The sequence below is a fragment of the Podarcis bocagei genome (assembly GCF_964188305.1).
Source record: "Podarcis bocagei genome assembly, chromosome: 6".
Taxonomy (NCBI): Eukaryota; Metazoa; Chordata; class Lepidosauria; order Squamata; family Lacertidae; genus Podarcis; species Podarcis bocagei.
In genome coordinates, this window is record NC_138130.1 from 88,485,215 (window position 1) to 88,513,027 (window position 27,813).

A 27,813-nucleotide genomic window follows, 5' to 3' on the forward strand; every position below is an offset into this window, starting at 1 on the left:
TGAACATATTATATATAATATTCAAAAGAACTGCAAGATTGAAGTGGGGTGGGGAATAATTTAATGATTAAATACTACAAGTATTTAAGTATTATATCTACAAGTATTATACACACTCACATACACTTAAATTGTTGTAACCTGCCCTGGGGCTTTCTGATGAAGGGCAGGTAAGAACTCAAAATAATTATGATTATCAGCCTTCCTGGATCAAGCCGTCTAGTCCAGGACTATATTCCTACAGTGGTCAGCTAGATGCCAATGGCAAACCAGAAAGCAACACGTGAGTGTACCCGTCCTCTTCTGACTTGCGAGTCCCTCAGCAACCGGTATTCAGAGTAAACCACCAATACAGGAAAATACAGTGGACACTTGGGTTGCGAACATGATCTATGCAGGAAGCACGTTCGCAACCTGCAGCGCTGTGTCTGCGCACGCACAGGTTGCGATTCTGCGCAAGTGTCGAAACCTGGAAGTAACCCGTTCCGGTACTTCCAGGTTTGGCGCAGTGCGCAACCTGAAACCGCGCAACCCGAAGCGCCTGTAACCCGAGGTATGACTGGGATACATGTATCCCAGGTATTAAGCGTTCTGAGGAACACTGACACAGACTGAGAATTGGTAAATAAAAAGGGGACGCTAGACTGCCCATGCTTGAAGATCTGAAGTTTTCCTTCAAAAACATTCCTTATTGGAACTATGTAATGCAATAAAGGAGAGGACTTATTCAGTGGTGGTGACCTGCTTTCCCATATTAAGTTTAGTACAGTGGTACCTCAGGTTAAGTACTTAATTCGTTCTGGAGGTCCGTACTTAACCTGAAACTGTTCTTAACCTGAAGCACCACTTTAGCTAATGGGGCCTTCCGCTGCCGCTGTGCCGCCGCAGCACGATTTTTGTTCTCATCGTGAAGCAAAGTTCTTAACCTGGAGCACTATTTCTGGGTTAGCAGAGTCTGTAACCTGAAGCATATGTAACCTGAAGCGTATGTAACCTGAGGTACCACTGTAGTGCAGTTTTAGAGCTTTTTGTTTGGTGCCATGGAATCTATTGAATAAAGTATGCTATACAAAAATACAAGCAAAGCTGGGAAACGCACTAAACATTGTTTAATGCCACGCCCCCCAAAATGATGTTACGAACATTGTAACCCTTGGGCTGAAATATGGTCTTCTGCTGACTTTGCTGGTTTCTGCTGATAACATCACTTGATATGAGGAAAGTTCTGAACACGGCATATATGTGCTGCTAGACGAGGATGGCGTCTGGAAAAAAATCTTAATTTTCTTTCCCTCTCCCCCCAATAAAATACCTTTATTTGTTGCAAAGTTGATTTCTGCCACCTGTGGAGAAAACATTGGCATAACAGCCAGAGTTTTACTTGTCCTTGGTTGAAGAGACCTTATCCAAAGACTTGCATGTGTGAATGTACTGCCGCCCCCTCACTACACACACAAGCCGATGAGGTTGGGCTGGCTGATTGTACAATATAAAAATGGTGACTGCCAGCAAACAGTTTATAGAATTTGACAAACACAGATATGTAAAATTTGATTGCTTTTTTTTTTAAGTATTAAACGTCTAAGGATTCTGCATTAGCTGTAAAGACCTGGTACAAAATTCCTCGTGCCTCTGCATTACGATGTGTTTAAATGTGGAAAAAACAAACAAGACACAGTAAGCGCAAAGTATATATTTATATCATGTAAAACAAAAAAGCAATGGGGAAAAAACGTATTACATAAAAGAAAATGTAACAGAATTTACTACGGTACCTAACAGAGGCATGCTCTATAAAGAAAATATAACATTCATAACTTTATATATATTTGCAAAAGTTGTGTTTCAGAGTTCTCTAATAGAAAACATTTTAAAATATGGAAGTTTTTCACCCTAAAGTGTCGTTTTAGACACACACACGCACACGCACACCTGCATCTTGTATAAAAAAAATCCCACTATGATTGCAAGTGAAGTCGTTTTAATATGGATTCTCCAGATGTGCAAAAACTAAGTTACGTTAATCACTCCAAAATTGTCTTTTCACCTTTTGCATTGCTTGAGCTCCAACACTGATTGGTACAATTTTTGATCCATATGATTTATAGAAACAGTACACATTCCAAAGAAGTTATGCTGTCAGACATACACAAGAATTCATAAGCTTCCATTGCAATCTGAACATAACTGTACTTTAAAAAAAATCTCGAAGCTATAAAGTTAGGACAGTGATCTGTTTAAATATATACACCAATCAATACAAAATACTACTCATAACACTTTTCTTCCTTCCTTTCTCTTTCTCTTTCTCTCTTTCTTTCTTTCTTTCTTTCTGCATTTCAATACACACACAAAAGTTAAGCCACTCTGTCAAGTGATCAATTTGAATAAAAATCTAGACTGGCTTGTTTTTCTTCTCCTGTTAACGGTACAAATAATCTCTAAGGCACATTTCCCATCAAATGAAGAGGCTTATAAGGTAACTTGCGTTAAGTACTACATAAACGGTTTAGTGTTAAGAGAAATTCAAGAATTCCCAGTTTTATGTCGGTACCTCTCCAGCAGTGCTACTCCAAAACAGTATAAGCTGTGTAGTGTATGTACAGCAAGGGAAAAAATAATAATTAAAAAGTTCCAACCTTAAAGCTGTGACCAAGAAAAGCAAACAGAAACTGTTTCTGTGCACTTCTATGCAATACCCAGGATAGGAATTCAGCAATTTCTACTTGAGGCTCAAAACAGATATAAGTGGTCCTCCAATATCTGGATATAAATGAGCTCACCGAAAAGCAGGAACGCTCAATGTCCAACTTCTCTTCATTTATACAACTGCTAAAGTCCAATTATATTTTGTGTCAGTTTGCCTTTTGAAAGGATCTTTGGAAAATTGTGGGGAGACTAGGAATAAAGGAATCCTCTTAATGGGAGTGCGATGTGTTCTTACAACTATGTCACAAATAATGACTTAGGAGTTAACATGATGTTGCGGAAGGGAGCCACTGAGCCTCTTGGCCAAAGCTTTGCTTTTAGGTTTCATCCCACACGTCAGCTAGGGAGTGGGGTAAAATGAACCTAGGAGATATTGTTGACATTAAAACTTAACACGCAAAGTTTCAGCCTGAACGGTCTTTTGATGGCCAGGTTATAAACCCTTGAAAATAAGGACAATGAATGAATGGGAATGTTGAAAGATCCAGATGGTACTAGCTGGTGCCAACGCATTACGGAAAAAACCAAAACTTCATAGCTTATACTGTAAGATTGATTCATGCTCATTTTGTTCACTTAAAAATACTCTTTGGAAAACGTCACAATTCCTACAATCAACTTCGAGGACAATCATTTCTGGTAAAAATAGTTCATGGTTTCAAGATGTACTCGGCTCCTCGACTTCAGTGCTAATCTCTACTACTAAAATACACTACTACTTGCTCACGTTACAATCTAACACATATCTTTACAATCTTCTATATGCACCATGGGCTTATTCGTCAGTATGCTTCTGAATGCACCTTAACTTTTAGTGTTCATGTTGCTAGCGTTGTAAACTCAAGATGACAGTGCAGGTGATACCATAAAACTAACTATACGAAGGCATCTCAGTTTTTATCCATCAGGGACTTTAGAATCTCAAGCCACCAATTTCATCAACATTTTAAAAAGCTCTCTCAAAAATGGCAAGAGCTGTCCCGTGATGAAGAACCATAGTATACTTTTTTTTTTGCTGTGTTTAAAACTCATGATATAAAAGCCATACAGGTTGGTCACTTTTAAGCGGTAGTCCTAAAAACATTTTGATGGATGTCAATTCCTCTGAAATTATTGGCGCGAATAAGCGTATTTAGGAATAGTGTTCAGTAGGAGTTCCAACTTTTAAAATTTGCTTTGAATTCTGGTACAGGCACAAAAGATAAGCCACCGGTCCTTTAGTCTAATAATACATTCAAAGCTATCTTTTAAAAAGTTATAAGCAAAACATAGAACTATAGATATTCACTGGCTATCTGGCTATACTAGTTAGGTATAAAAAAAAAGTCAACCATTTCAGACTTAAATAAGACTAGGTGAAGTCAGGAAATTTAGTTTTCATTATTTAAAAATATGAAACAAAAAAACCCACAAAACTGAAAACAGTTAACTTCTTAACCTACTGCTATATATATATTTTAAAAAAGAAGGCCTAGAATTTGAAAAAAAAGCTAAAATAAGAGGCAACAATCAAGATTCTAATGATTTTTTTGTGTAAAATGAATCAATTATGGTGCCATAAAATGTGAACAAGCTAATAAAGAGAACTTTTAAGTAGATAATGACGGGCTTAATCCAATAGAAAAATCACTGCTGTGCATATTTCATTCCTTTCAACGTTGATCAAGCAGCCATAGTGTCTGATGGACTGTGCCCAATAGTAAGATCTCGGCCTTCTTCTGATCCTTATCTCCAAATCCGTATTGACTTCTATTCCATCAGATACATCATTTTTGGCTTACTGGACCAGTAAGTCATGTTTTTTTTGCAGCTTGCCACAGGCAAAAGAGCAAAACTCCAAGCAAAGCATAGCCAGCTACAAGAAGGGATGTGCAGAGTTGAATTCATAAAACATCTGCATTATTAGGTAAAAGGGCATACAAAACAGATAGCAGGACAAAAGGAATGGCGGTCATCATCCAAAACAGGGCCCTCGCCACTTCCCCATCCTTCCCTCTCTCCATTACGACCATGTGGAACAGTAGTTGCAACAGCAAAAAAAAGAAAAAGGATAAAACAAAACATCTAATTCTTCAGAGTCAACTGTGAAAGAGGTCAGCAGTAAAACAGCAGCGTTTGGACAAGGAGGAACAAAACATTGGATGAAAAAGAATCTGGAGTATTTTGTTCATTTACTTGTTTTCCTCTCTGATCATAAGCCAAGAAGCCGTTGCCGTACAGGCTTGTTTTCAACATCAGGTACGTGTCTTATCTCCTTAGATCCTTCCAAGATTTCAAACTCCATCTCCCTGAGGCCCCTATAACCAGGTAAGAAAACTTTCTTTATCTAGCTTGGTGGCTGCCAATACGGATTCCATGTCATTAAGGATGTCGGAACTCAAAGCCTCCTGTAGGCTTGGCATCAGTTCCTCTCCTTCTATATTCATTGCATCTCCTTCCAGCGTCCCAAGGTCCACGTTTGTCCCCGGAATGGCTTCAAGGTAATCTGGAAAGCGGTTCTGGTGGGAGGGTATGTTGCTTTGGTTGATAGTGTCACCTGGATGCAGAACAAATGCAAAACAGGAACATCACATTCACCAAACGAGATCATCTAACGGCATATGAGCTGGAGAAATTTGAGGACTTGGTCCCAACACGGAAGCCAGCGAGCTGCATCACATCTCCAAAGACTCTTGACTGACCCGTTCTCTTCATTAACCTTTGCACTCAACATATGGGCAACATAGGTTTTAAGAAGAAAAAACAACAACCTCCAGTGGCCAGACCTGGAGAAAAGGTAGTGGTGGACAACCTTTCTGGAAAGCAGCTTGTAAGAAAAGATTAAAATACAAGACAGTATGGAAATCCAGCACATAAGTGTGTGCCACCCTCCCCTAATTTGTTGTGATTTTGCCGCTAGTCTACAGCGGTATGTGTGAGTCCGCCGCAGCCAGGCCATGGGCCTCTGTGGACAAATGCTACACATCGCTGCTGTCTTGTAGCACCAGGGGGCAGGCCATCTGCACACCTGGCAGCAAATGCATAGGACAGGTATTTCCCACAGGGATGGTGGGAACCACTCTATGAGTAACGGACTCATATTCACAATTCAATCAAAGATTCGCATCAACCTTAATATTAAATTATATATGATGCATTGTTTAAAAAATATTTTAAAAATATTTAAGCAAACAAACAAAAGCTAGAAGCAAGATTACCTACTGTAAACCTCCAGCAAAGGGTCAACTCACCTCCTCCTAGGCAACTGTTTCCCTTATTAAACTGCTCTTATCATTAAAAACCTTTACATGTTCAACCGAAGCCCACCCTCCTGTAACTTCAACCCATTGGATCTTATCCCCTGGAACAGGACATAAGCTACCAAAATTGAAAAAAATCTCAAGATTTCTATTAAAAGGAAAGGATGCAAACCTGTATCCATTTCATCGACACTGTTGAGGAAGTCATCTGGAGTTCTGGGGACGCTGTAACTGCTCATGCTAAGGCCACTGTCTGTGCTCTCATCTCTCGAGTGGTAAGTTCCACTGTAAAGGGGAAATCATCTTAGTTTTAACCAAGAACACTGAAGCACTCATTACCCCGAAGCATAAAGGCAAGTTTAATTCTGTTCTCATGTTTTTTGAAAAAAGAGATTACAAAAAACGGAAAAGAAAATTCTTTGGCTTCTCGATTCTGCGCGGAATATTCAATCCTGCAACAACAACAAAAGCACATGCATCCATGAGGCAAGTCTCCCTTCAGTAGAAGTACGGACTTGGCAAAGAACTCTTAACTTCTGGCTCCGCCTAAACTCAAATCCCCCCGGTTTACTATCCCTAGTACTTCAAGACTCCCATAAAAGTGCCTGGCTTAAAACCGACTATCAAAAACTTCACTCTTGTGGCCTATCCCCACAACACCTACTCACTATGGGCCCTACTAAAGCAAACAGTCTAATTGGTCAATGTCTAAAAGATATCAAGCATCAGAACAGCCAGGCCACTATAAGGAAATTCTGCCCTTGGTTTTCCACCTCTCCATTTTGATTCTCTAGCCCCATATCTGCACAAACTTATTATCCCAAAATACAGACGTGCTTTTACACTTGCAAGACTGGATGTTTTGCCATCTGCGGTACTTGAGGGTTGATTCCAAAAGATCCCGCCTGAGAAATGCCTTTGCCCCTGTGGAGATGGTAGCACCGAAACAGCGGCACACGTCCTCCTGTCTTGTACTCTTTACAAAGACCTGAGGAACAAGATCATCACCCCACTCGTACTAACCATCCCAGAGCACTCAACCACTGCCACAATGTCCTTTCTTCTATTAGATCAAAATGAGCAGATAACAACAAAGGTTGCTAGGTTCATAGCAGGGACAATCAGAATAAGGGCCACTAACTGACTGCTGATTCAGGACTTTAAATTGCGCTCTTATATCAAATTTCCTTTTCTGCGTATACTGTAATGTTTTACTGTTGCTATGCAAATAAAGTTTTATCTATCTATCTATCTATCTATCTATCATCTATCTATCTATCATCACATGCATCCATGCCTAAAGCAAACACCAAAAAGGACCCGGCATTTTTTGGAACAATTTGTTCAGGCTGTTCAAGTGAAATATCCAGCCCCAAGTTTTTTTGCTATTGTTGTAGATACAGTTTGGTCAAGGTATGGTACCTGTGATGATGGGGAGAGGCAGGTTTGGGATGTGGATTTCATAACTGGTTAGATATTGTGAACCAAAAAGAGAGGTGTGGGGTAGAAGGGGGGTTCCCTGAGAAGGGAAATGAGGCTGGTAATTGGTGTGGGGACACAGATCTCTTCCTGGGATCCTTAGGATATGCCAGCACTTTATGTATTTCCGCAAAAAATAACTGATATTTCACATATTCCAGACCTAAGTAGCACCCCTCCAATTAAAAAAAAAGGTTCCCAAATGTGTGTGTAACACATTTAAGACACGCGGGACAGATTTCAAGTAACAAAAAGGCAGGTCTCTACAGGCCTGCACCAGACTCTCAGAATGCTCAGGCTTCAGGATGCTGTAGCAGAAGGAAAATGAGACAAAGTCAATGTGGCTTGGGAGTTATTTAACAAAGTGATTCTACTAGTGCAAGGACTGTAGGCTCCCCTTCCTTCTCATCTCCCATTCTTCCCCTAAATTTGTTCTGGGTTCCTCCCGCTTTCTGGTGCAGATTCGGGGAGGTGCGCGGAGAAGATGAACGGGAACCTCTGTTGCGCATCTGAAAGTCCTTGCACTGGTGGAAGCATTTGGTTGGATGCCAGCCGAGAAGTGGGCAATGTGCTTACCGTATTTTTCGCCCTATAGGACGCACTTTTCCCCCTCCAAAAATGAAGGGGAAATCTGGGTGCGTCCTATGGGGCGAATGCAGGCTTTCGCTGAAGCTTGGAGAGCGAGAGGGGTCTGTGCGCACCGACCCCTCTTGCTCTCCAGGCTTCGGGAACGCATCCGCAGCCTAAGCAACCCTGCGGGAGGTCCCGCAGGGCTGTCTAGGCTGCGGATAGCAGCCTGCTGCCCGGCGCGACGGGCGCCCTGAAGCAGAGCGCCCCTCGCGCCGGGCAGACATCCGCAGCGTGGGGAGCCCTGCAGGAGTTCCCCGCAGGGCTCCCCACGCTGCGGATAGCAGCCTGCCACCCGGCGCGAGGAGCGCCCTGAAGCAGAGCGCCCCTCGCGCCGGGCAGATATCCGCAGCGTGGGGAGCCCTGCAGGAGTTCCCCACAGGGCTCCCCACGGTGCGGATAGCAGCCTGCCACCCGGTGTGCGAGGCGCAGAGCGCCCCACGCGCCGGGCAGACATCGGCCAGCCCCACAAGCTTGGGGGACAGCAGGGAGGCGCAGCGCCGCCATCCCGCTGTTCCTCAACCTGTTTCGGTTTCCCCGACCTGGTTTTGGGGGGGAAATAAAGGGAATTTTTTCCCCCTTTATTTCCCCCCCAAAAAACTAGGTGCATCCTATGGGACGAAAAATACGGTACTTTTGCTACGTAGAGGGGACAGAGCCAGACTGGTGGGATCACCCCCTCCCACAGGACCCTAAAGAACGTATTGGGAGGTTGCTGCAACTCAGTGTAGCCCCACCTACAGTGATGGAATGTGAAAAGCTGCCCAAAAGCCAAGCGGGAGAAGGAAGCAGTCAGAGAAAAGCAATGCCATTCCCTCCTACATCCCCCAACTCTCAAATCCTTGCTTAGAGCCACCTGACAAGAGAGAGGGAGAGAGAGAAAGAAAGAAAGAAAGAAAGAAAGAAAGAAAGGAAGGAAGGAAGGAAGGAAGGAAGGAAGGAAGGAAGGAAGGAAGGAAGGAAGGAGGTGGCAGAGAGAGAGAAAAGGGAAGACTCAATATCTTTTCGTAGAAAAAAAAGGTCTTCTATCCCTGAACTAAATAATGCAAAGATGGCTTGTAGACCTTTCAACACACACATGAAATGTTATAAGCTACAATATCCACATTTATGCTCTGGAGTTATTGACCATAGCAGGAGTACATTGTAACACAGACCAGCGACAGAAAGTCTGCATATTCAGTCGTAATGAATATAATCTGCACATCCTGTGTGTGGGAAGGAAGATTAAGGCAACAATTTACACTGTCCTGGCACCTGGTACTGCCAACGTCCTATAGTCAATGAAATCGATTAGGCTGTTGAGACACCAGGAAGTTCTACTGAAATATATGCAAATGTGGTTATGACTGAGAAAACTTATATCAGGCCTCTGAATGTCATATCCTCAGTGTAAGACGTCAGGAGAAAACTTATATACATATATCCCCAGTTTTTCTGAGCTCCTCAAATCTATATATTTACCGTTTTCAAGCATATCTTTGCAACAATGAGGGCTAGGAACATTTCTTTAAAATTAGATGCAGAAAACAGTTCACAAGGATCTATCTGAACAGGCTTCACAAATGAATGCCCCCAAAAAAGCCCTGTTAGCCTGTAACCTCTGCAACTTGATATGTAAAAACCTTATCACTGTTTCCTCTGTAAATGCTACAAAGGATAAAAATAGAACCAGGGCTGCTGCAGAAACTCCTTAAAGTGAGCCCAACGTTAGATCTCATTGCTAAACTTTTGAAAAGCTTTTCTGAGTCAGTAATTCTAAACGGCTGTTCATCAATTGACTTGCGCCGGGGCAAACATGTTATGACTTTGAAGACGAACCCTTCCTACAAGTCTGAACAGTTGACTTCCTCCCGCAGGAGACAGCTTTTAATCCTCAACTTAAAAAACAAAGCAAAACAAAACAAAATCTGGACTTTCCATTTAAGGAAAGATTCATTTACAGCTGTGGTTCTTGGAAAAGACAGATGTTCCAAACAGACGATTACATGCACCAAACAGAATCTTTTCTCTCTCTCTCTTTTTTTGCAAAGCAAAACCACCAATTGTAGCTACAGCTACTAACCTGTTAAGAAAAGGATCCGAACTATTTGTGGTCATTGTTCTCAGTTCTTGAGACATTCCAGGAGAGGACACTGGATTTTGCGGAACTCCATCCTGTTCCATGCTGGGAAGCTGACTGCGTAGAGCCAATTCCTGCCGACCAAGTTGTAGCCGCGTTAGTATATTCTGTGTACAAAGTTCAAAATCCATCGGCACCACTAAAGAACAGGCAAGAACAGGCATCCACACTATGCACAACCAGAAGGGTGCCCATTTCACCTTTGTTTCACATTGTCCCAGCACACATTTTAATGCAAATCCTGCAATAACAATAACAATTATTATTTTATTAATTATATGCCGGGTTGTATACATAGGTATACTCTGGGCATACCTATGTAAGAGTACGAATACAATTCCTCCCTTTAGTCTAGAATTCTGCATCTCGTCTCAGAGCTGCATTTGGTTCAGAGCTACACATACATATTCCAAGTAAATCTGATGCAAATTGCCAAGGGAAGGCAAGGAAGGTGATCCTGAGATGAAACTGTGGAGTCAACCGGTTCTAACGACACAAAATACAGTTTAGCAGTGGAGGCACAGATTCATTGTGATTTATTCACTTCCAGGAAGTGCATGTCTGCCTATTTAGCCAATGGCAGGCAGGCAGGCTGTGGCACTAGCAAAGCCCTTTCCCTTAAAGAGGAGATATTTCCAGGGGGGCTCTGAGTAATTTTTTTCTCTGAAAAAAAATTGGTAGACCATGTAAGTTTGAGAACCTCTGCCCTAGCCACTCATTGAACTGCTATGTTATAGGCGCCTGGAAGTTAAAATTGCTGGGGTTCTGGTTTAATAATTCCCACTTGAAACAAACGTGGAAAATTTCAAGAGCAGCAGCAGTAGCCAATGTGGTGCTCTTCAGATGTTGCTCTGTGATTTTCTAACACCAATTCCTAATGTGTACAATATTCTCTGTTTTTAGTATTTTCGGGGAGGGGTGAACCTTAGGCAGCAATATTCATTATTCTGGGAATAACTGAACTCAATGGGGCTTACTTCTGAGTAGACATATATAGGATTGCACTGCTGGGAAATGTATGGTACGTTTTTATTTCAATACAGTACTTCAAAAGCATATTGGAAAGGTTCAGATTGTTGTCCTTGTTTCAAAAATATATACTATTCTATATATAAAAAGTAACATCTGAAAAAAAAATCTGGCTGAAAACTATTTTTATTTCATTGCTTTTTTAAAAATAAAAAACCCTATGTCAAACTTTTCTAACGGCCCTTGGGAAAGAAAGAGACTTAACACTCATTGTTAGTACAAAATTCTAATTTTGGATATTGAAAAATGAGCCAAAACAATCCATCAACCCCTTAGAGAAGCTACTCTAAAAATGAGGTTAGCTTTCTGAAAACTATCCAGTTGGTCTCTTAAAGGCATTTAGTTGTGTGTTTTTCTCTCTCTCTCAAGAGTCAGAAGGTCTACATAACTTCACTGCTAGTCCCTAAATGTGAAATCCTTAGCTTGGTTTTAAAAAAGGAGGGGTATCAAGCATCTTCTCAACATTTCCTTCACTCAAAATTTCATTTTCTGACATTCCAGTTCTGGCTTCTTGTACATTCATTAATAGATGCTACAAAAATGTGCACAAATGTCACAAGTAAAACACTTCACAGGATCAAATCCCCATGCTTCACTCAAGCTCAGCCATTAAATAAGAAAGTGTTTGGCAGTGGGCAATGCTAAAGCCCCATCTGAGCCACACCAAGAACCAAATTAGAACTCTGGAAAAATATCTACCCCAACAGTGAAGAAGTGAGCCTTCAAAATATGGCTTGCTGTTTGTTTTGGGGGTAGCTGACAAATCCAATTCAAACCCTCCCCCCTTAATATTTGCTTTAAAGGGTGGAATGTATTGCATATATAACAACTGCTATTTTTTAAAGTACTTATCTTAGTAATTAATATGTGCGATCCCATTAAACTACTGTACTGTATCTTCCTCAGTTTGTCGGCGTCTAATTTCACTCAGTTTTTCCAGCTCAACTTAATCAAAGGTTTTTCTATAGCCACTTCTGCATAGAAAGAAGGTAGGTGAAGTCCAATTTCCAAATAATGTGTCTGAAAGATTTTGGCTGCTAAAAGGGTTCTCTATTACAGTAACTCTGGATTCTTTAATGGTGCTGTTGTATATAAACGGACAAATCATTTACGGCCCAGCCAAAAACCAGGATTAACCATTCCCAAAATAGTTTTTCAATATTGGTTGTGCTTTTCACATGCTCCACCACAGGTGGAGAGGAAAAATCACATCGGGCAGCCTGACATTTCCAGCATCAGAAAACAGTGCTATGATGCAGCCTATTAAGTTTTGATGGCACCAGATACCATCTATATAACACTTTTATATTTACTGGTTACTTCTATTGTAGTGAAGGAGACATTCTATTCAAAGCACTTATGGCAATGAACACATAATTTATATCATTCCCATAAATGCTCTGGAATCACAATTCTTAAATCTTTGCACCACTGGATATTAAAAATTACTGCTCATCTTTGCAAATTCATCAACATACTTTCTAGGACTTAAGCAGGCTCCTTACATTTCCATTCCTAGTAATTTTTCACAATGGGACACCGGACACAACCCATAGTGATTTTTGCAGGAAGTGATCTCAAAAGCTGGCAGGAACCGCTTATATGGTTCTATTGCCATATTCCCTGCAGGAACAAGGATGCAAAAACCAAATGCAAAACATTTTTCTATCAGCATATAGCAACATATAAATTCTCACCGTCAAGACAAATAACAGGTAATATTAGATGGGCTTTAACAATAAGCTGTCTTCACAAACCTTAATAAAAACACCACCAACAACAATTTCCCTTGCTTATCCTTCACCATAGGGTCCCAGGGCGAGTTACAAAAACAACATAGAAATGCAAGTTTAAAATCAGTTAAAACAATTTACAACCAGAAGGAGAGGTCCTAAAATCTCTGTTGTCATAGAACAGGATCAAGTCGTGCATCTTAGAATCATGCAACAAAAGCTGTACAATGAAGTTGCCAGACGTACCTTTGAGGGGAGAGATCTTGTGGGCTTCTACAGAGAATGCCCTTCCCTGGGCTACCAACCCCTCTACTTCGAGGGAACTCAGCGGAAGAGGTGGTCTTTCAAATATTTGGGGGCTATGTCTTTAGGACCCAGAAACAAACTGGCAAACTATTATAGATGTTTTGAAACAAGTTATAATAATAATAGCAATAATTTATTATTTATACCCCGCCCATCTGGCTGGGTTTCCCCAGCCACTCTGGGCGGCTTCCAACAAAATATTAAAAAGACAATAAAACATTGGACATTAAAAACTTCCCTAAAAAGTTATGCAAGTTCTAAATAGGGTCCGAGCTCGTAATCTCGAATTTTGGATCAGTTGAAATTTCCGAGTCATTGTCCTGGGCAGCCTCAAAGGGAGTGTGCTGCAACAATCTGATGTGGAAGTTGCCATTGCATGGAATACTGTGGCCAAGTCACCTCTGTCCAAAGACGACCTAGCTAGTGAACCAGCTGTAGATGGAAACAGGCACTCCCAACTAGTGACAATGTTTGAATGATACAAGTACTTTCATGCTAGTAGGAACCTATTCCTTCAAGGGGAGCGCAACCCTATCCAGACCAAGCAGTCTACCCAACCTTTCAGACTCAAGAACATGAAAAACATAACAACCTCTTCCTTATCAAGATTCAGATTCAATCTGCCCTATTCAATAATTATCCAACAGGTGTGCAAGGAAGGGAGCTTTTCCTCCCTAAGAAATAGCCTCTGCAGAGGGGGGAAAGTGCTGAAAGCCTACTTCTCAACAGGAAGTGATCTAGATTCCACCTTGGTTGAAGGACTGGCCAAATGCGTGTTCTAGAGAAGTTTATGCTCTATTTTGTCAAAGGAATCATGAGATCACACAACAGAATAAAGCAAGTGCATATGGAATTGCTTTACAGCTATGTTTATCACGGCATACAGAACACTAACCAATTCTATAAATAAGCCAACTGTAGGTATGTATCAAACTTTATTTTACTTTTTATGTGTCTGAATGCCGCAAGGAATACAGTTGCCAAAAATGAATGGAATCTTCCAAATTACTTTCGGCAGAACTGCAGAAGACTCTCATTTCCCACATAATTGGATTATTTAAATTTGATCCAAAATAAATCCATCCCACTAATGGCCCTAAATCTTTTTAATGCTTTTTTTTTCTAAGCCAGGCATCCCAAAACTTGGCCTTCCAGATGTTTTGGGACTACAACTCCCATCATCCCTAGCTAACAGGACCAGTGGTCAGGGATGATGGGAACTGTAGTCCCAAAACATCTGGAGGGCCGAGTTTGGGGGTGCCTGTTCTAAGCAGTGGCCCCTCTCTCATACTGGTGGCCTATTTGCCCTGAAAGCAGCTGAACAGAGTTTCAGGGTTTGTCTGCATTTGAACACTAGCAGATTATTTCAGAGGACTGAGGTTCAATAAATGAGGCCCAGATTCTACAGGATCATGTTATAGCCACACCCTTTTCCAGCATCATTGGGCTAGTTCTCAAGTCTTAAGACAACTAGCCAGTGATTGGCTAGTGCTAAAAAAAACTGCTCATACCAATAGTCTACTCACATGGCCAGTAAAAGCACTTTGCATTTGAAAGAAGCTCTGACCTCACAAGCCAGTTTGCAGCTTCCATGTTTACACACTGCTCATGCCAGGTAGTTTAGCACATGTCAGTCACGGGCATTTTGCTAAAGTTGCCTTTCTCTGAATCTTCATCCATGCAGACAGAATGCTAACAACTTCTCGCAAAACTACAATCAGTTGCGAAGTCCTAAGACTTTCTCCTGAAACAAAAAAGGCGACCCACTTCGGTGTCATGGTGCAAATACTTCACAGATGCTGAGTATACGTGAAGCTAAATTTCCACTTAAACACACAGCGGCTCCCTTGAAGCCCAATTTTTCATTCAAACAAAAAAAGTGCTCCTGGCTTTTGAAAATATTTTTAATAAATCCAAGTGTTTCAGATTTAAACACGAGGGACTGCACAGAAAAATAAAAGAACACGGCAAAAGTTAAAGAATCCCACAACAGTATCAGTTGCTGAGCTCTCTTGATTTCAGCATACCACATGTATTCAAAACCCTAGACACGTTTCCACTATGTTTTAATTTACTCTGTATCACGCACCTTACCTGTTCCATTGTAATTTGTTACTGGAATGTTTCCTGTTTTCCATCACAAGAGAATCAATAAAAAACACATATATGTGAAAAATTAATAGCCACAATAGCTACAACAATTAGGGTGGATTTGCTTTTCCAGTGAAAGCCAACCAAACTCGGAGCTGGTGCAGAATCTTGACTTAGCCATAGCACCAAATTATGTTTATGCTTTGAGGAGCTGAGTGCTCCTTCACGTCCCCCCTCCGGGCAAACACATAATTCAAGCATTTAGAAAAATGCCAACCTATGGTTTGCCTCAAGCCAGGCCAGGAGCACGGAGTCACCACACACAAGCAAAGGAAGCGTGAGGCTTCTCAAAAGATTGCACACATACCACCAAATTATGGTTTGGCAGCACATGAGAACAATATGAAGCTTGCTTGCCCATGAAAATAGCTGCTTATGTGAATGGACTAACATGGCAGGGGGGGATTCATGAAACAGTGCAGCTTCTCTTGAGCAGTTAGAAAATACATTGCCTGCAAATAATTGCTCACATCACACAAGTGATCTGCTCTGTGTGTTTTTCCAGTCACAGGAGGAGGAATAACAATCCACCAGGAGTTTTTCTGTAGCTATACTATTCACATGAATGGACCATTCACATGAAACAGGCCGTAGTTAACTTCTGCCCATTTCACAATGTATACATGCTTGTGTCAGTCAACATCCTGCTTTGAAGCTAGCTACATAGGACTCACTTTCTCCCTGGGGAAAAAAGAGAGAAGAGAGCCTTGTTTATTTTTCTGAAGCTCTACCTGTATGTAGTAGCCATTTCTCTCTCTCTCTCTCTCTCTCTCTCTCTCTCTCTCTCCAGAAAATAACTTCTTAGTGTTAGATTGCATCAAGCAACTCCTTCATCAGTTCTGAACAGCCTAAAAACTGCTCAGCAACCCGGAATGTGCTTCTGAGGTCTGGCAAAGACTTTGAGCCACATTAGGAGAAGATGGAACACCATGACATCTGACTCATAATCACTCACTCACACACTTATTAAAGCTTTATTATTATTATTATTTCGCCAGGAAACTGAACACAGAAGGGCTCAGTTTTGAACTGAAGTCCTGAGTGAACACACAACCTCACTATTCACAACACCACATGCAATATATGCAAACACATTGGGTGGAATATGGATAGACTTCAGGTCTGGGCTTTGGCACATTCGCTCCAGGTCCATGGTTTTAGTAACAAGTAAATTTGCCTAGTCTGCCAGGCCCACAGCCAGATGCAGGCAAGCAAACAGCATTTCAATAAAAAGGTTATCAGAAAGAAGTCCAAATACTTTTAAGATAGACGTCTAGCCAGACTGGTTTTTACAAATTCAAATTCCTCATTTCAACTAACCTTGGTTAAAAGCATCAGCTACTTGCCAACAGGACAGAGAAAATGGAATTACTTTTTCACACAGCATATTAGATTGTGAGTGGCTGTGTGTTATGATGATTTTGCTATGAGAGGCAGTTGGTGGGGAACGTGACCAAAATACTACTATTGCACTTATGTCCTTCTTGTGGGCTTCCCACAGGCTCCCAAATCACCACACTAGGAACAGAATGCATGGCTAGACGGGTCTTTGAATTCATCCCAGAACGGCTGTCACCTTTCATTTGAAGCACATTATTATAGGGCAGGTGATGGCGTCAATGTCCTTTAGTCCAAGAGCTAAGCTACATATTATGCAAATCGATGTGGTGGAGTCCTTCCTGGATTGTACTACTTTATAGACTGCAGGTAGGATATCGTATTTTACAGCTTTAAAGGAGCTGCTGCCGAATTGCCCATTACATCCAAACTGGCCAACTGGTTTATTCTTGGGAGTACATACCAAGATACGAGAAAAGGATCAGACAGAGTCTGTTGCTGATCTGCATCCCCAGCAATAAACATATTTTAGACCATACACTTTCTTAAAAGCGGTGCGAATTTAACACAACTGATATATAATCTTTCTGTATTCCATTGTTTTCCTTGATAGCTATTTTCAGTCTTATGGAAGAGCCTGTTTTACACACATTATTATTATTCCTCTCCCCAAAAGGACTGTCCTCTTAAGGGCACCTTTTAGCCACTTTGTTTCAAGGCTCAGTAGCAAGCACAAAAGGCTGCAAGCAAGGCAGCATGCAAATATAATAGTATGATAGTAAGCCCTGCTTAGATCCTGATCGCTGCATCACCTTGCTTGTATAGACTGACAAAACACGGGCTAAAATGCAATCCCACTGATGATGTACAATCCAGGACAGACTAGCACAGATTAGCAGAATGCATAATGGTCCGCAGCTAATACATTTGGATTCCTCTCAATCCATTGCATGTTACAAGCATTTTAATACGGTAGGCTGTAAAAAAAAGTGGGGGGTGAGGCTTATATTGGAGATAACTTGAGAGCTATTAAGGTAAGCAGGCCAAGCAACTGCAAGTAGAGCACAAAATCTTCAGGTCACTAACCAAACTGATGTCTTGGGGGGGGGGGGAGAGAGAATCCCCCCTCCTTCACAGAGTGTGGCAAGGAGTGAGTTTACTTTCACTGTAAAAACAACCACCACTCTACATGATGACTTCCACTTTAAGATTTGATTCTGTGTGCTGCAACCCAGACTCTATCCCAGGCGAGTATTTTTACTGGGGTGCAAAACTTTACTTCACTCTTCTAGCTGTGGCAGCCCTAGAGTAAATGTGTCCCAAGCCTACACCAGCCCATTTCCATTCGTTTGAGGTCAATGTGCACGAGCCCAATAGCTTAAAAACGGAAATTATTTCTGCAAATTAATGGCATACATTAACGTGGGAGGGGAAGTGAATCACTGATTTTATAACACTAGGCAAGGACAGGCACCAAAACAGGCTGCTGCAGAAACTTAAAGGAAAAGAGAGAGGCGGTGCTCTGTTTCAACGTTTTAAAGAATCAGCATTGGGTTATTTTGCTCATCTGCTTGCCCTAAGGTAGGATATCTTACTTACCTAAGCATTCAGCAGACACCTGCCAGCTCAGCCTGTTTTTTCTTTAAAACTTTCAAGGAAAGGTGCTTCCTACAACTTACCTGGGCAATTAATTTTTGTCGCCACCCCCATCCAGCTTCTGTTTGAACCTTTAAAAAATCTATCCCCCTACAGTTTCAAACAGTTACTTCTTGACCCATATGACCAGTAGAGTGGATGAACAGTTGTTTTAGAGTTGTCTAACCTTAATTTTTTTAAAAAAACAAACAAACCCTGACAACATGCTTCCTTATGACTTCTTTAGGGAAAATATTTGCTGGAACTCATAACTTGCTGAAACCTCTGTATGCTGCTTGTGGGTTTCCTCTGCGTTCTTTCAAACAACTTTCTTCGATTAGCCAGAATGGGTCATACAAGGACCAAGTACTTATGGCAGTATTACTTTCCTGTTGATCCAGGTAAGAAGATATAAGGAGCACTAAGAGGGAGAAGGGATTGGACCACTTTGGCTCCTGACACATGAAGCAGGGTAGGGAAAATCATGACTAACTCATTAAAATGGGTAATCATTTGTGTAAGATTAACTTGAGGGGTAGTCATTGTGGTGCCCCCCTTTCCCGATGTTGCTGGACTACAACTCCCATCATCCATGATGGGACTTATGATCAAACAACACATTGAGGGTATCACTTGGCTACCCATAGTTTAGCTGTTCTTTCCTAAGCCATAGATCATATACATGGCACAATGTGTTATAAAAGGAAGGCAATTAGGGTGTTTGTTTGTCTCAGAGATTACTTATGCCCAGCCAATAAGCCAATATCTCCTGAGACTTGTTCCCACATTGTACTAGTAATGTATGGGGGGTTTAGAAAACCTAAGTCAGTGGTTTGTGCACATACACCCCCCACCCCCACCCCCCGCGGACCACTTGCAAACTGCTAAGCACTTAATGATTTTTCTGCCTGTTGTAGAAATTGTAATGTAGATGCTGTTTGACTTTTAATTTCATTGCTACGTGTATCACATTTTATTGTATTCCAGAGATTTCAAGATATAATACGATAACAGTGAAAATGCTATCAAAATCATTATATGGATGTGCCATTCCCTGTCTTCAAATTCGCAGACACCTGAATGAAGCTCATGGAACACTGGTGGCCCAGGGTTCAAGATTTCAGAACCTCTGACCTATTTTTCCCCCATGCAATCTGCTTCCTCCCTTTCCCATGGGCAGATGATGAAGACTATCCTGTGACATGAGAACTAGATTTGTTGTGTTGACATAGTAGAAGAGGATGGCTTGACTTTGTGGCAGTTTGAATAAAGCACACGGCAGAATTCCTACCTTTCCAAGGAAAATATAATATAAGCAGTTAAGTTAAAAAATAAATAAATCTTGGGTTTATGGTAAAGCTTGGATCCAACAGCTTTGATTCTCACACACATTCTGAAAAGGATGCCAAAATGTGCAAACCACAGGAGTTGAAAGGCCTGACAAATGTATTCGAAGGCAAGCAATTTGCTCATGAAGCCAAACTTGAGAAGATGGAAGAAATTACAGAGCCACTTAAAGGTACAGAAATGAGCATGGAGGTGGCAAGGACAGAACACAGCAGACAACACAGTATAGTTTTGCTTTGGTTTCTGTCACTTGTCTGTTACACCGAACAGAGGAGTTTATCAAAAGGTTCTCTCAAGCAATTTCAAGCACACCTTTAAATATAAAAGCTGAAAGTTTCATTAGCTAGGACCAATATAAGGAACATACAGCCTACTGGGGTCAATGTTTCATGTCTTGCAGCTTTAAAGACAACTGCAAATATGAAGGTATATTTGATATTAAGAGTTCTGCTAAAAAGGAATACTTTGCAGGAGAAAGAACTCACGTGGATCAAATTTCCTTTTCCAGTCACGATTTAATCAATCACTTTACGGAGCTAGGAAGTATTTCTTCTCAGATGAGACAATTTTGGATGTTGTGATCTTCCTTTCTTCTATATCACCTTGTTCACAATCTTATCAAGAACTTAGCAGGATTCTACACATATCTCTATCTCCTGCTACCTGCTTACAGCACACAGAGAGATAACCTATCAATTCTATGATTCTATCATGGGCATTATTGCATAGTGGATCTTGTACTAAATAGCTTAATATGTGAATTCCAACAGGAGCAGAAGCTGCGCTTTAGATTTCCAAGTGGCTCTGAAAATGTTAGACCAAAATCATTTTAAAACACAAAATGCTAAATCAACAGGATCTCACTAAAATGTCGAAATTGGAGTCAGCACCACTAAGAATTGGAGTCACAAACAGAAGCAGTGCTGAGCAAAACATAGCTCTAAAACCAACAGAAATATTAGGCTGATTCTAATAAAAGCAAAAACCTGATAAAGGGTATCAGCATTGCAATGTTTTTATGTGAAACAGCTTTGTCCCAATTCTCGCAGTGAAAGAAGGAAGAAAATACCATGCAATTTGCTTAGTGATGCTCCTAAGCTTTACAAGAACCTGCCATGGGAAGTTTAAATTGGCCAAATCCAACAGCTTGCCCTGACAAAGCAAATGAATGACAGTCAGTCATGAGTTTCTGATAGAAGGCAGCTCTGAGTGTACAAGCTCTGGTGGTAACAACTTCCAAGCAATAAAGATCTTGGTAGATTCTCCAGAGCTACCAGATGAATTTATTGAGCCAGATTCTACTATTTACTAGAATCGGATGATTAAAAACAGCATGGGGCGAGTAAAGCATAGCACTGAGGTTGAGTATGTTGTTCTGCACACAGAAAAACAAAACTTCATTGCCTGACGGCAAAGCCCATAAACTGATGAGATAAAAACAAACTACTGGGTTGAAGCAGCAAGCCAAACTGAGTTGGAATGCCATGTGATGACACATACAAGATCATGAAGACAAAACCAGTGTGCTGTAGCAGATGGAATGTTGGCCTGGGCCAAGGAGATCAGAGTTTAAAACCCAGCTCAACTATGAAGCAAAGCAAATGACGTTGGTGAAGCCACTAACTCTCAGCTCCATATTTCTGAGAATTTTCTGTTTAAGGGACAACCACATCTATGTCACCCTGAGCTCCTTAGAACGAGGGCACTTCTATGATGAACAGAACAAAGTTTTCAAGAGTTCAGCTTGCATGATGTTGTGTCGCCTCGCTCCTTCTGTAGCCTATAAAAAAATAGTTTTACTCAAGGCTCTGCGGCCACCGCAAGAAGATAAAAGAATCCAGGCCTGCATCAAGCTGATGTTACACCCTTGTCACTGAACAGCTAAATTATGAGGCATCTCAGCTGCCACAAAGGATTTTTGAGAGATATCAGATTTGTATAGCAAATCTAAAAATGAGAGGAAAGGCTGTTAATATAAAAGCACCTACCAATCTTGATATTTAGTTCAGCTTACTCGATAACTGAAGTTTTGTGGCTGTGTGTCAATGTTGAGTTGAAAGGAGCTAGAACACTGCTAGAGGAAGAAGATTTGCAAGACTGACTGGGAGTCATATTGAATAGTGCTGATGCAACATAGACTCTTGAAGTTGGAACAGAAATCTTGTCTCTTCTTCCTACTGGAACCTTTTAGGAGTGTTGAGGTCTCAAGTACCCAAGAGAGAACTTTACAGCAATACAGCTTTGTCCTCAGCATTATTCCTGGCAGTGAGAAATGCTATCTGGGAATCACAGCATCATGTTTGAGAAAAACACAGAGCAAGCAAGACGGTGTATTTTATTAAGCCAACTAGAGCTCCTTTTTCAGGCATGCTGAGGTTACTGGCAGGCTGTGGTTCATAAAATACAAACAGCTTCATATAGCCCAAGCACCTTGTACAGCTGATCTAAGTTAAAAAATGTTTCTTATCTTGCTGAAACATTTGTTAGGAGCCTACCTGACGTTTTGGAGAATTTGCTGTGCTGGGATTGATATTCCGCAATGCCTAAGAGTAAAAGAAATAAGATGGGTAAGCATTACTCTTTTTTTTCTTTTCTTTTCTGCTGAGCGTGGTTGGGGTAGCTAGGCTGATTTGACAAACACATCACTCTCTTAGCATTCTGACGAGGCAAGTTCCTGAGACAGCCAAAGATGACAAAAGGGTAAGGGAGTTAAGAGCTGACAAAAGCTGCTGCATAATGGAACAAGACGCTTAGGGGTGCTTACAGAGCACACGAACACATGTCATTTAACAGATAGGGGACATCAAGGTAGAGAACACGGTCTGGCTTGAAGTTAGTCATCTTCTCAAGAGGAAGTTACCGAAGAAGAAATCCAAAATTAGAAGCCTTATCTAAAAGCATGCTGGCACGGCGGCATATGAATTTGTTTGAGGATTAATAGCAAAGCAGTTATAGGAAAAGCTTAGACTATTTCAGCTGAAAAGACCCTTCTTTTTAACTTGTCCAGAGAAAAGTCATCATCAGTTTTGTTTTTAAGGAAGTGACACACATTCTGCAATAATCCAGTTTACACAAAGTAGTTGTGCCTGCAAATATTCCTTCGGTACAGAATGTAGTGCGAGAGTTAGACTCCAGAATAAGGGCAGTTAAAGCAAGAGGCGATGAAGTCAAAAGCCTGAGGAAGTGATCTCCCAAGAGCATGAAAATATTTCATGATGCAAGACCCATCACCCAAAGGGGAAAAGAAGTTTAAAGAGGTTAGGATGTCTGCGATGCCCCATAACCTTCACAAAAGGTGATGCCAGACATTTGAGGCAAGGAGCTAATCAATAATTAGCAAAAGATCTAGGACAGGAAGCGCTGATTGAGAGCGACAGTTCTAGAAGGTAAGCTTAATTGTCTCTTTGGGGTTCATGCCTCCAGGGTTATTTTAAAAAAAGAAAAGCAAAAGCAGAAATCAGCCTACAACCACATTGGAAAAACCATTAAAAGCTTTTAAAAACTAATTAAAACTGAAGTGAAAACAATCACTTAATCCAGTTTGCTTTTAAGAAAGCTAGGCTCTTGAGAATAGCTTGCAACATACACGTTGCCTAATGTGGATGAATTCTCCCAGCCCACCCTTCTGTCTCGTAAATCACAGCGAAGCTGTACATAATGGGATGCGTGTGTATCATTGGCACACTCACATCAAGAATCTTTATCCAATGCCAAGGTTTAGCAAAATGCTAGTGACAAATTTCACATTTGCTTGGGGGGCCAGGGGTGGAGTGGGGATGAAGTGGTTGCTCTTAGATGGGTATTGTGAAGTAAATCCACGATGCCCAAATCATGAATCCAGTGACAGAGTTCATAACCTGGAGTTCTCATGAATGGTTCTGATTTTGTCAAATAGCAACTCATACTTAACTCACCACTACAAGATGTGATGATGGAAACAGGTATAGATGACTTCTTTTTTTACAAAAAAAGTGGGGCAAACTCTGAAGACGTGTCTATCAATGGCTATAAGCTACGAGAAATAAAGGAAACCTCCATGTACAGAGGCACTATACCTCCAAAAACAAGGATGCTAGGGACTGTTAACAAGGCCACTATCTTCATGCCTTGCCTGCGAACTTTCAGAAGAACTTGGTTGGTTGCTGATGGAAACAAAGCAGTGGACTAAATAGCCCTACAGCCCAACTGCAGTTCATATGTCCTTATGGACCGCTTTGTTTTTATAGACACTGTGGGGAGCATTTTAACTACAAAGGAGTTGGGAGGCCTCAACTCAACAAGGCCAATTCCATTTTACAGGCTTGTCCTCTGTGAAGCTGGAGAACTCGATAGGAAAATTTTTTCCATGCAGAGCATTAATAGCTTTTGCAAAGCATCCCAGCAGGTTGCAGTCCATGTGGCAGTGTTTTAAGTGCTGAAAGGAGCGCCAATGCTAGGAAGCCTTGCAGGAGAGGTGGGAAGGGGGGAACCCACCTTGCAACAGACGTATTCTGAAGAGGCAATTGACCCTGAGATACATTCACAGCTGTGATGGTCCTGTCTGCTTGCAGCAATGTCACTTTGCTTGGGCAGTTTAGTGGAAGAAACATTCCTTAGAGTGCATAGGTCTGAATGCTTACCTTCCACACGAAAACAAGGTACCTCTTTCTTCCTCCAATCTATTGATGCTTGCTGGAACTACAAGTGGATGAGCACAGCGCCACCCACACATGCACAAGCAGCAATTTATGTTAGAGTGGAAGCGCTTGTCTAACCTGCGGCCTCACCTGCCGAAGCAGTTCTTGGTGTTTCAGCCGCAACCTCTCTTTTTCCATCTGCAGTTGCTGTAGCCTCATCTGCTGCTGTTGATTGGAGTTGCTGCCCCCCAGAACTCCACCAGGCGGACTTTGGGGGGCTATTGGGGGCGGCTGCTTCACGGGAGCACTTTGGCTGATTCTCTGGCTCATAGCTGTGGAGGCAAGCAATAGGGCAGGCATTTAAAAAAGCAACTTGAAAGCCGCAGTTCAGAAAGCTATCCATTTGCGTTTCCAAATAGATTTAAGGTAGACATCCAAAGTCATACAGTGGTACCTCGGGACTACGAACAGCCCTGTTAACTAAATATTCGGGAAATGAACTCCACAAAACCAGAAGTAGGTGTTCCGGTTAGCGAACTTTGCCTCGGAAGATGAATGGAAGCCGAACAGTGGAAGGGCACCGGTGGCGGGAGACTTCTGGAACAAATTAAGTTCATAAACCGAGATACCACTGCACATTATCATGGCCCAAAATGTGATTGTGTAACAGGCTTTATGGATCATTTTGGCATAAAGGTATAAAATAAGTAGTGGCGAGTTTCATTTCAAAATTTCATTTCAAAATGGCAGACGCCACAGGCAAAGATATGGCTCAGCTCAAGCTTGTTGCTTATTTCTACTTGAGGCTGCTTAGATTCTGAAGAAGTGTGCATGCACACAAAAGCTCATACCAATAACAAACTTAGTTGGTTATGTTTTTTTATTTTGTTCCGACTACAGCAGACCAACACGGCTACCTACCTGTTACTAGATTCTGACAATTAGGCTTGACAAGGCTTGCTTCATTACTTTATCCATAAAGTCTCTAGCCCTCATTGCTGCCTGTGGTTGAATACATTCATGTAGCATCTGTGGTGAGCTCTGATAGAGCAACATTTGCAGTCCCCCTATTCATTCATTCATTCATTCATTTTTGCTTTTTACCCATCTAGTCATTTCTACCCTTTTCTAAATTTCAGTGCTACTGAAAACAGCTGTTGCCGGAAGAGTACCAGTTATAAACTGCACAAGCAATTTATGTGCAGTTTATTCAGAGTGTGGAACCAGGGTTTTCTTGGTGATAAAAATATTGTAGGAGATCTATCTCGGTCCATAACTTTCCAGTACGCATTTATTGTGGGTTTTTTATATACACAGAGATTTTTCAAGTACCCAGTATATACCGTATTTTTTGCTCTATAAGACTCACTTTTTCCCTCCCAAAAAGTAAAGGAAAATGTGTGTGCGTCTTATGGAGTGAATACAGGCTGCACAGCTATTCCAGAAGCCAGAACAGCACTCCTAGAACATGCTGCGCAGTGATCCCTTTTGCTGTCCTGGCTTCTGAGATTCGAATATTATTTTTTCTTGTTTTCCTCCTCCAAAAACTAGGTGCGTCTTATGGTCTGGTGCGTCTTATAGAGCAAAAAATACGGTATTTATTAAATTCCTATGCCTCCCCATGACCACTAGGCAGCATACATAAAATGCTAAACATGGTTTAAAAAACTAAAACATTTAATTCTACTACAGAAGAAGTGTTGTGGGCTGCTTTCTATTTTATTTATGCTGTCCATTCTCTGAATGAACTGGCAGGCCACTTAAGACTCTAGATTAACTTTCATATCTCAAATATGTATAATTGAAGTAAACACTGAAGCACCATTCACGGCATCATCCCAAAAATATCAGCCTTATGGTTGCTCTAAATCCAAACTGCGAGGAAGGTGTTCAACAGAATGGAGCATTGTAGTACATTTTCTCATCACATTTAATGTCAGAAGTTTAAAAGGAAGATTTGCAATTATAGGTGGCAAATGGTAAATATAAGATGATTCTGAGATGAAATAATCTGAATTTAAACCAGCCTCTCGCTTGTTAGTATGCATTAACTCAGAGAGCCTCTGTTCTGAAGACCTAGACATTGTAACTAGAATGCTTGCGTACCTTTCCCCCTTTTTCATTTCTTTTGCGTTAAATCATGGGCAAATCATACACAACTGCTGTGTGCTATAATCACAAGCAGAAGTGGAAATGGAAAAGGACGAAATGTAAAACTTAGGAATCAACAGCACAAAATAAATTCCTGTTTGTAAATACAAATATGTGTTTAAAAGAGAGAGAGAGAGAGAGAGAGAGAGAGAGAGAGAGAGAGAGAAAGGAAAAGGAAAAGGAAAATAAATGCTTTTTGAATGTCAGAATACTGAAGAAAAGGACAAATCCTAAAACAACTCTGTCTTGGGTTGTGTTTTGGGGTGCACCCACACCCAGAACTTTTACCAACCAGGGATCACAGAACTGAAGTCTTCTCTTACTGATAGAGACCATGGATTTAGGTAATCCAGCAAACTTCACAGTGAATTCCACAACAGGAGGCCCTGCACTGCTTGAAAAGCCAATTCTGAAACGAGGGGGAAGTTAAAAACTAGTTGCTCATACTGTACAAAGAGTGGGCTCTTTAAAAATAATAAATAAACAAAAGCCTCAATATGCATGCCCAACTTCCCTTGTGTGCATCAAAAGCAGTTGTTAAAATCATGGTCATAAGACAGTTTTATTTTGATGTCTTTTAAGTATTTAGTGATCCAAATCTCTCCCTATTGCTGAGAACAACCATCTTCCCATATATTTTCAACCAGAACAGTCTAATAAAAGGGGAGAACAAACTGAATTCAGAACAGCGGCGGCCGGGAAGATAGAAAGCAGGACGCCGAGATGACAGTTCCTCCCTAGGGAGGCTCACTTCACAATTTGGTTTACATCAAGAGCTCTCAAAGTCAGTTTAAACTAGCCAAGCACTCAGGCAGCAAGGCTGCTATTCCGATGACACGCTTTAGCCAACTGGGCTGCTCCTGGGTCATAGAAACAAAATACATTTGACGATAAATATAGGCTCATGTAGAAATTGTGCCAGTTTCCATTTCGGTTGTAAATAGACAGCCATCGGCCAGCTCCACTGGGCTGTAGATCAAACCCAGGCTATTTATAGGCATGTGGCAAAAAAATAACCAAACACTTTCAATTCCTTGAACATATTCTCAGCCAGTTCCAAGACGCTCAAATGATTAGCATTTAAGAGCGCAATTCCTCCAGGAAAGATCTCCTACAGGAGGCAGAATAAAAAGCAACAGGGTGAGGGTGGGGGGCTGGAGGCACGCGGGTACTTCTTGGCCCTGCCACTGTAATTCATAAAATGGAAGGAGGGGGCTGCCATGATTTTATGAAAAAAGGCAATGCCCCCAACACCTTCGCAGTGCAGAAGGGACACGTTGCTTAAAAAAAGAAAAAGAAAAACACACTGAATGAATATATCCAGGCTTATC

The 27,813-nt window shown here is 41.3% G+C and overlaps 1 protein-coding gene across 8 annotated transcripts in view; it reads right to left on the reverse strand.

The window, feature by feature from the left end:
• Positions 1-1,678: 1,678 nt before the first annotated feature.
• Positions 1,679-27,813, reverse strand: part of YAP1 (Yes1 associated transcriptional regulator) — a 78,786-nt gene continuing 52,651 nt past the window's right edge. For 2 of the 8 annotated variants that reach the window (XM_081197671.1, XM_081197667.1), the window contains 5 exons: positions 24,470-24,663; positions 22,211-22,258; positions 10,120-10,250; positions 6,121-6,233; positions 1,679-5,245 (listed from right to left, as the gene is read on the reverse strand). In XM_081197671.1, the coding sequence (XP_081053797.1) occupies positions 5,007-5,245; positions 6,121-6,233; positions 10,120-10,250; positions 22,211-22,258; positions 24,470-24,663 (725 nt within the window). In that variant the 3' untranslated portion in view covers positions 1,679-5,006. The remainder of the gene's footprint in view (positions 5,246-6,120; positions 6,234-10,119; positions 10,251-22,210; positions 22,259-24,469; positions 24,664-27,813) is intronic. The other 6 variants (XM_081197672.1, XM_081197668.1, XM_081197673.1 and 3 more) reach the window with 3 other exon arrangements.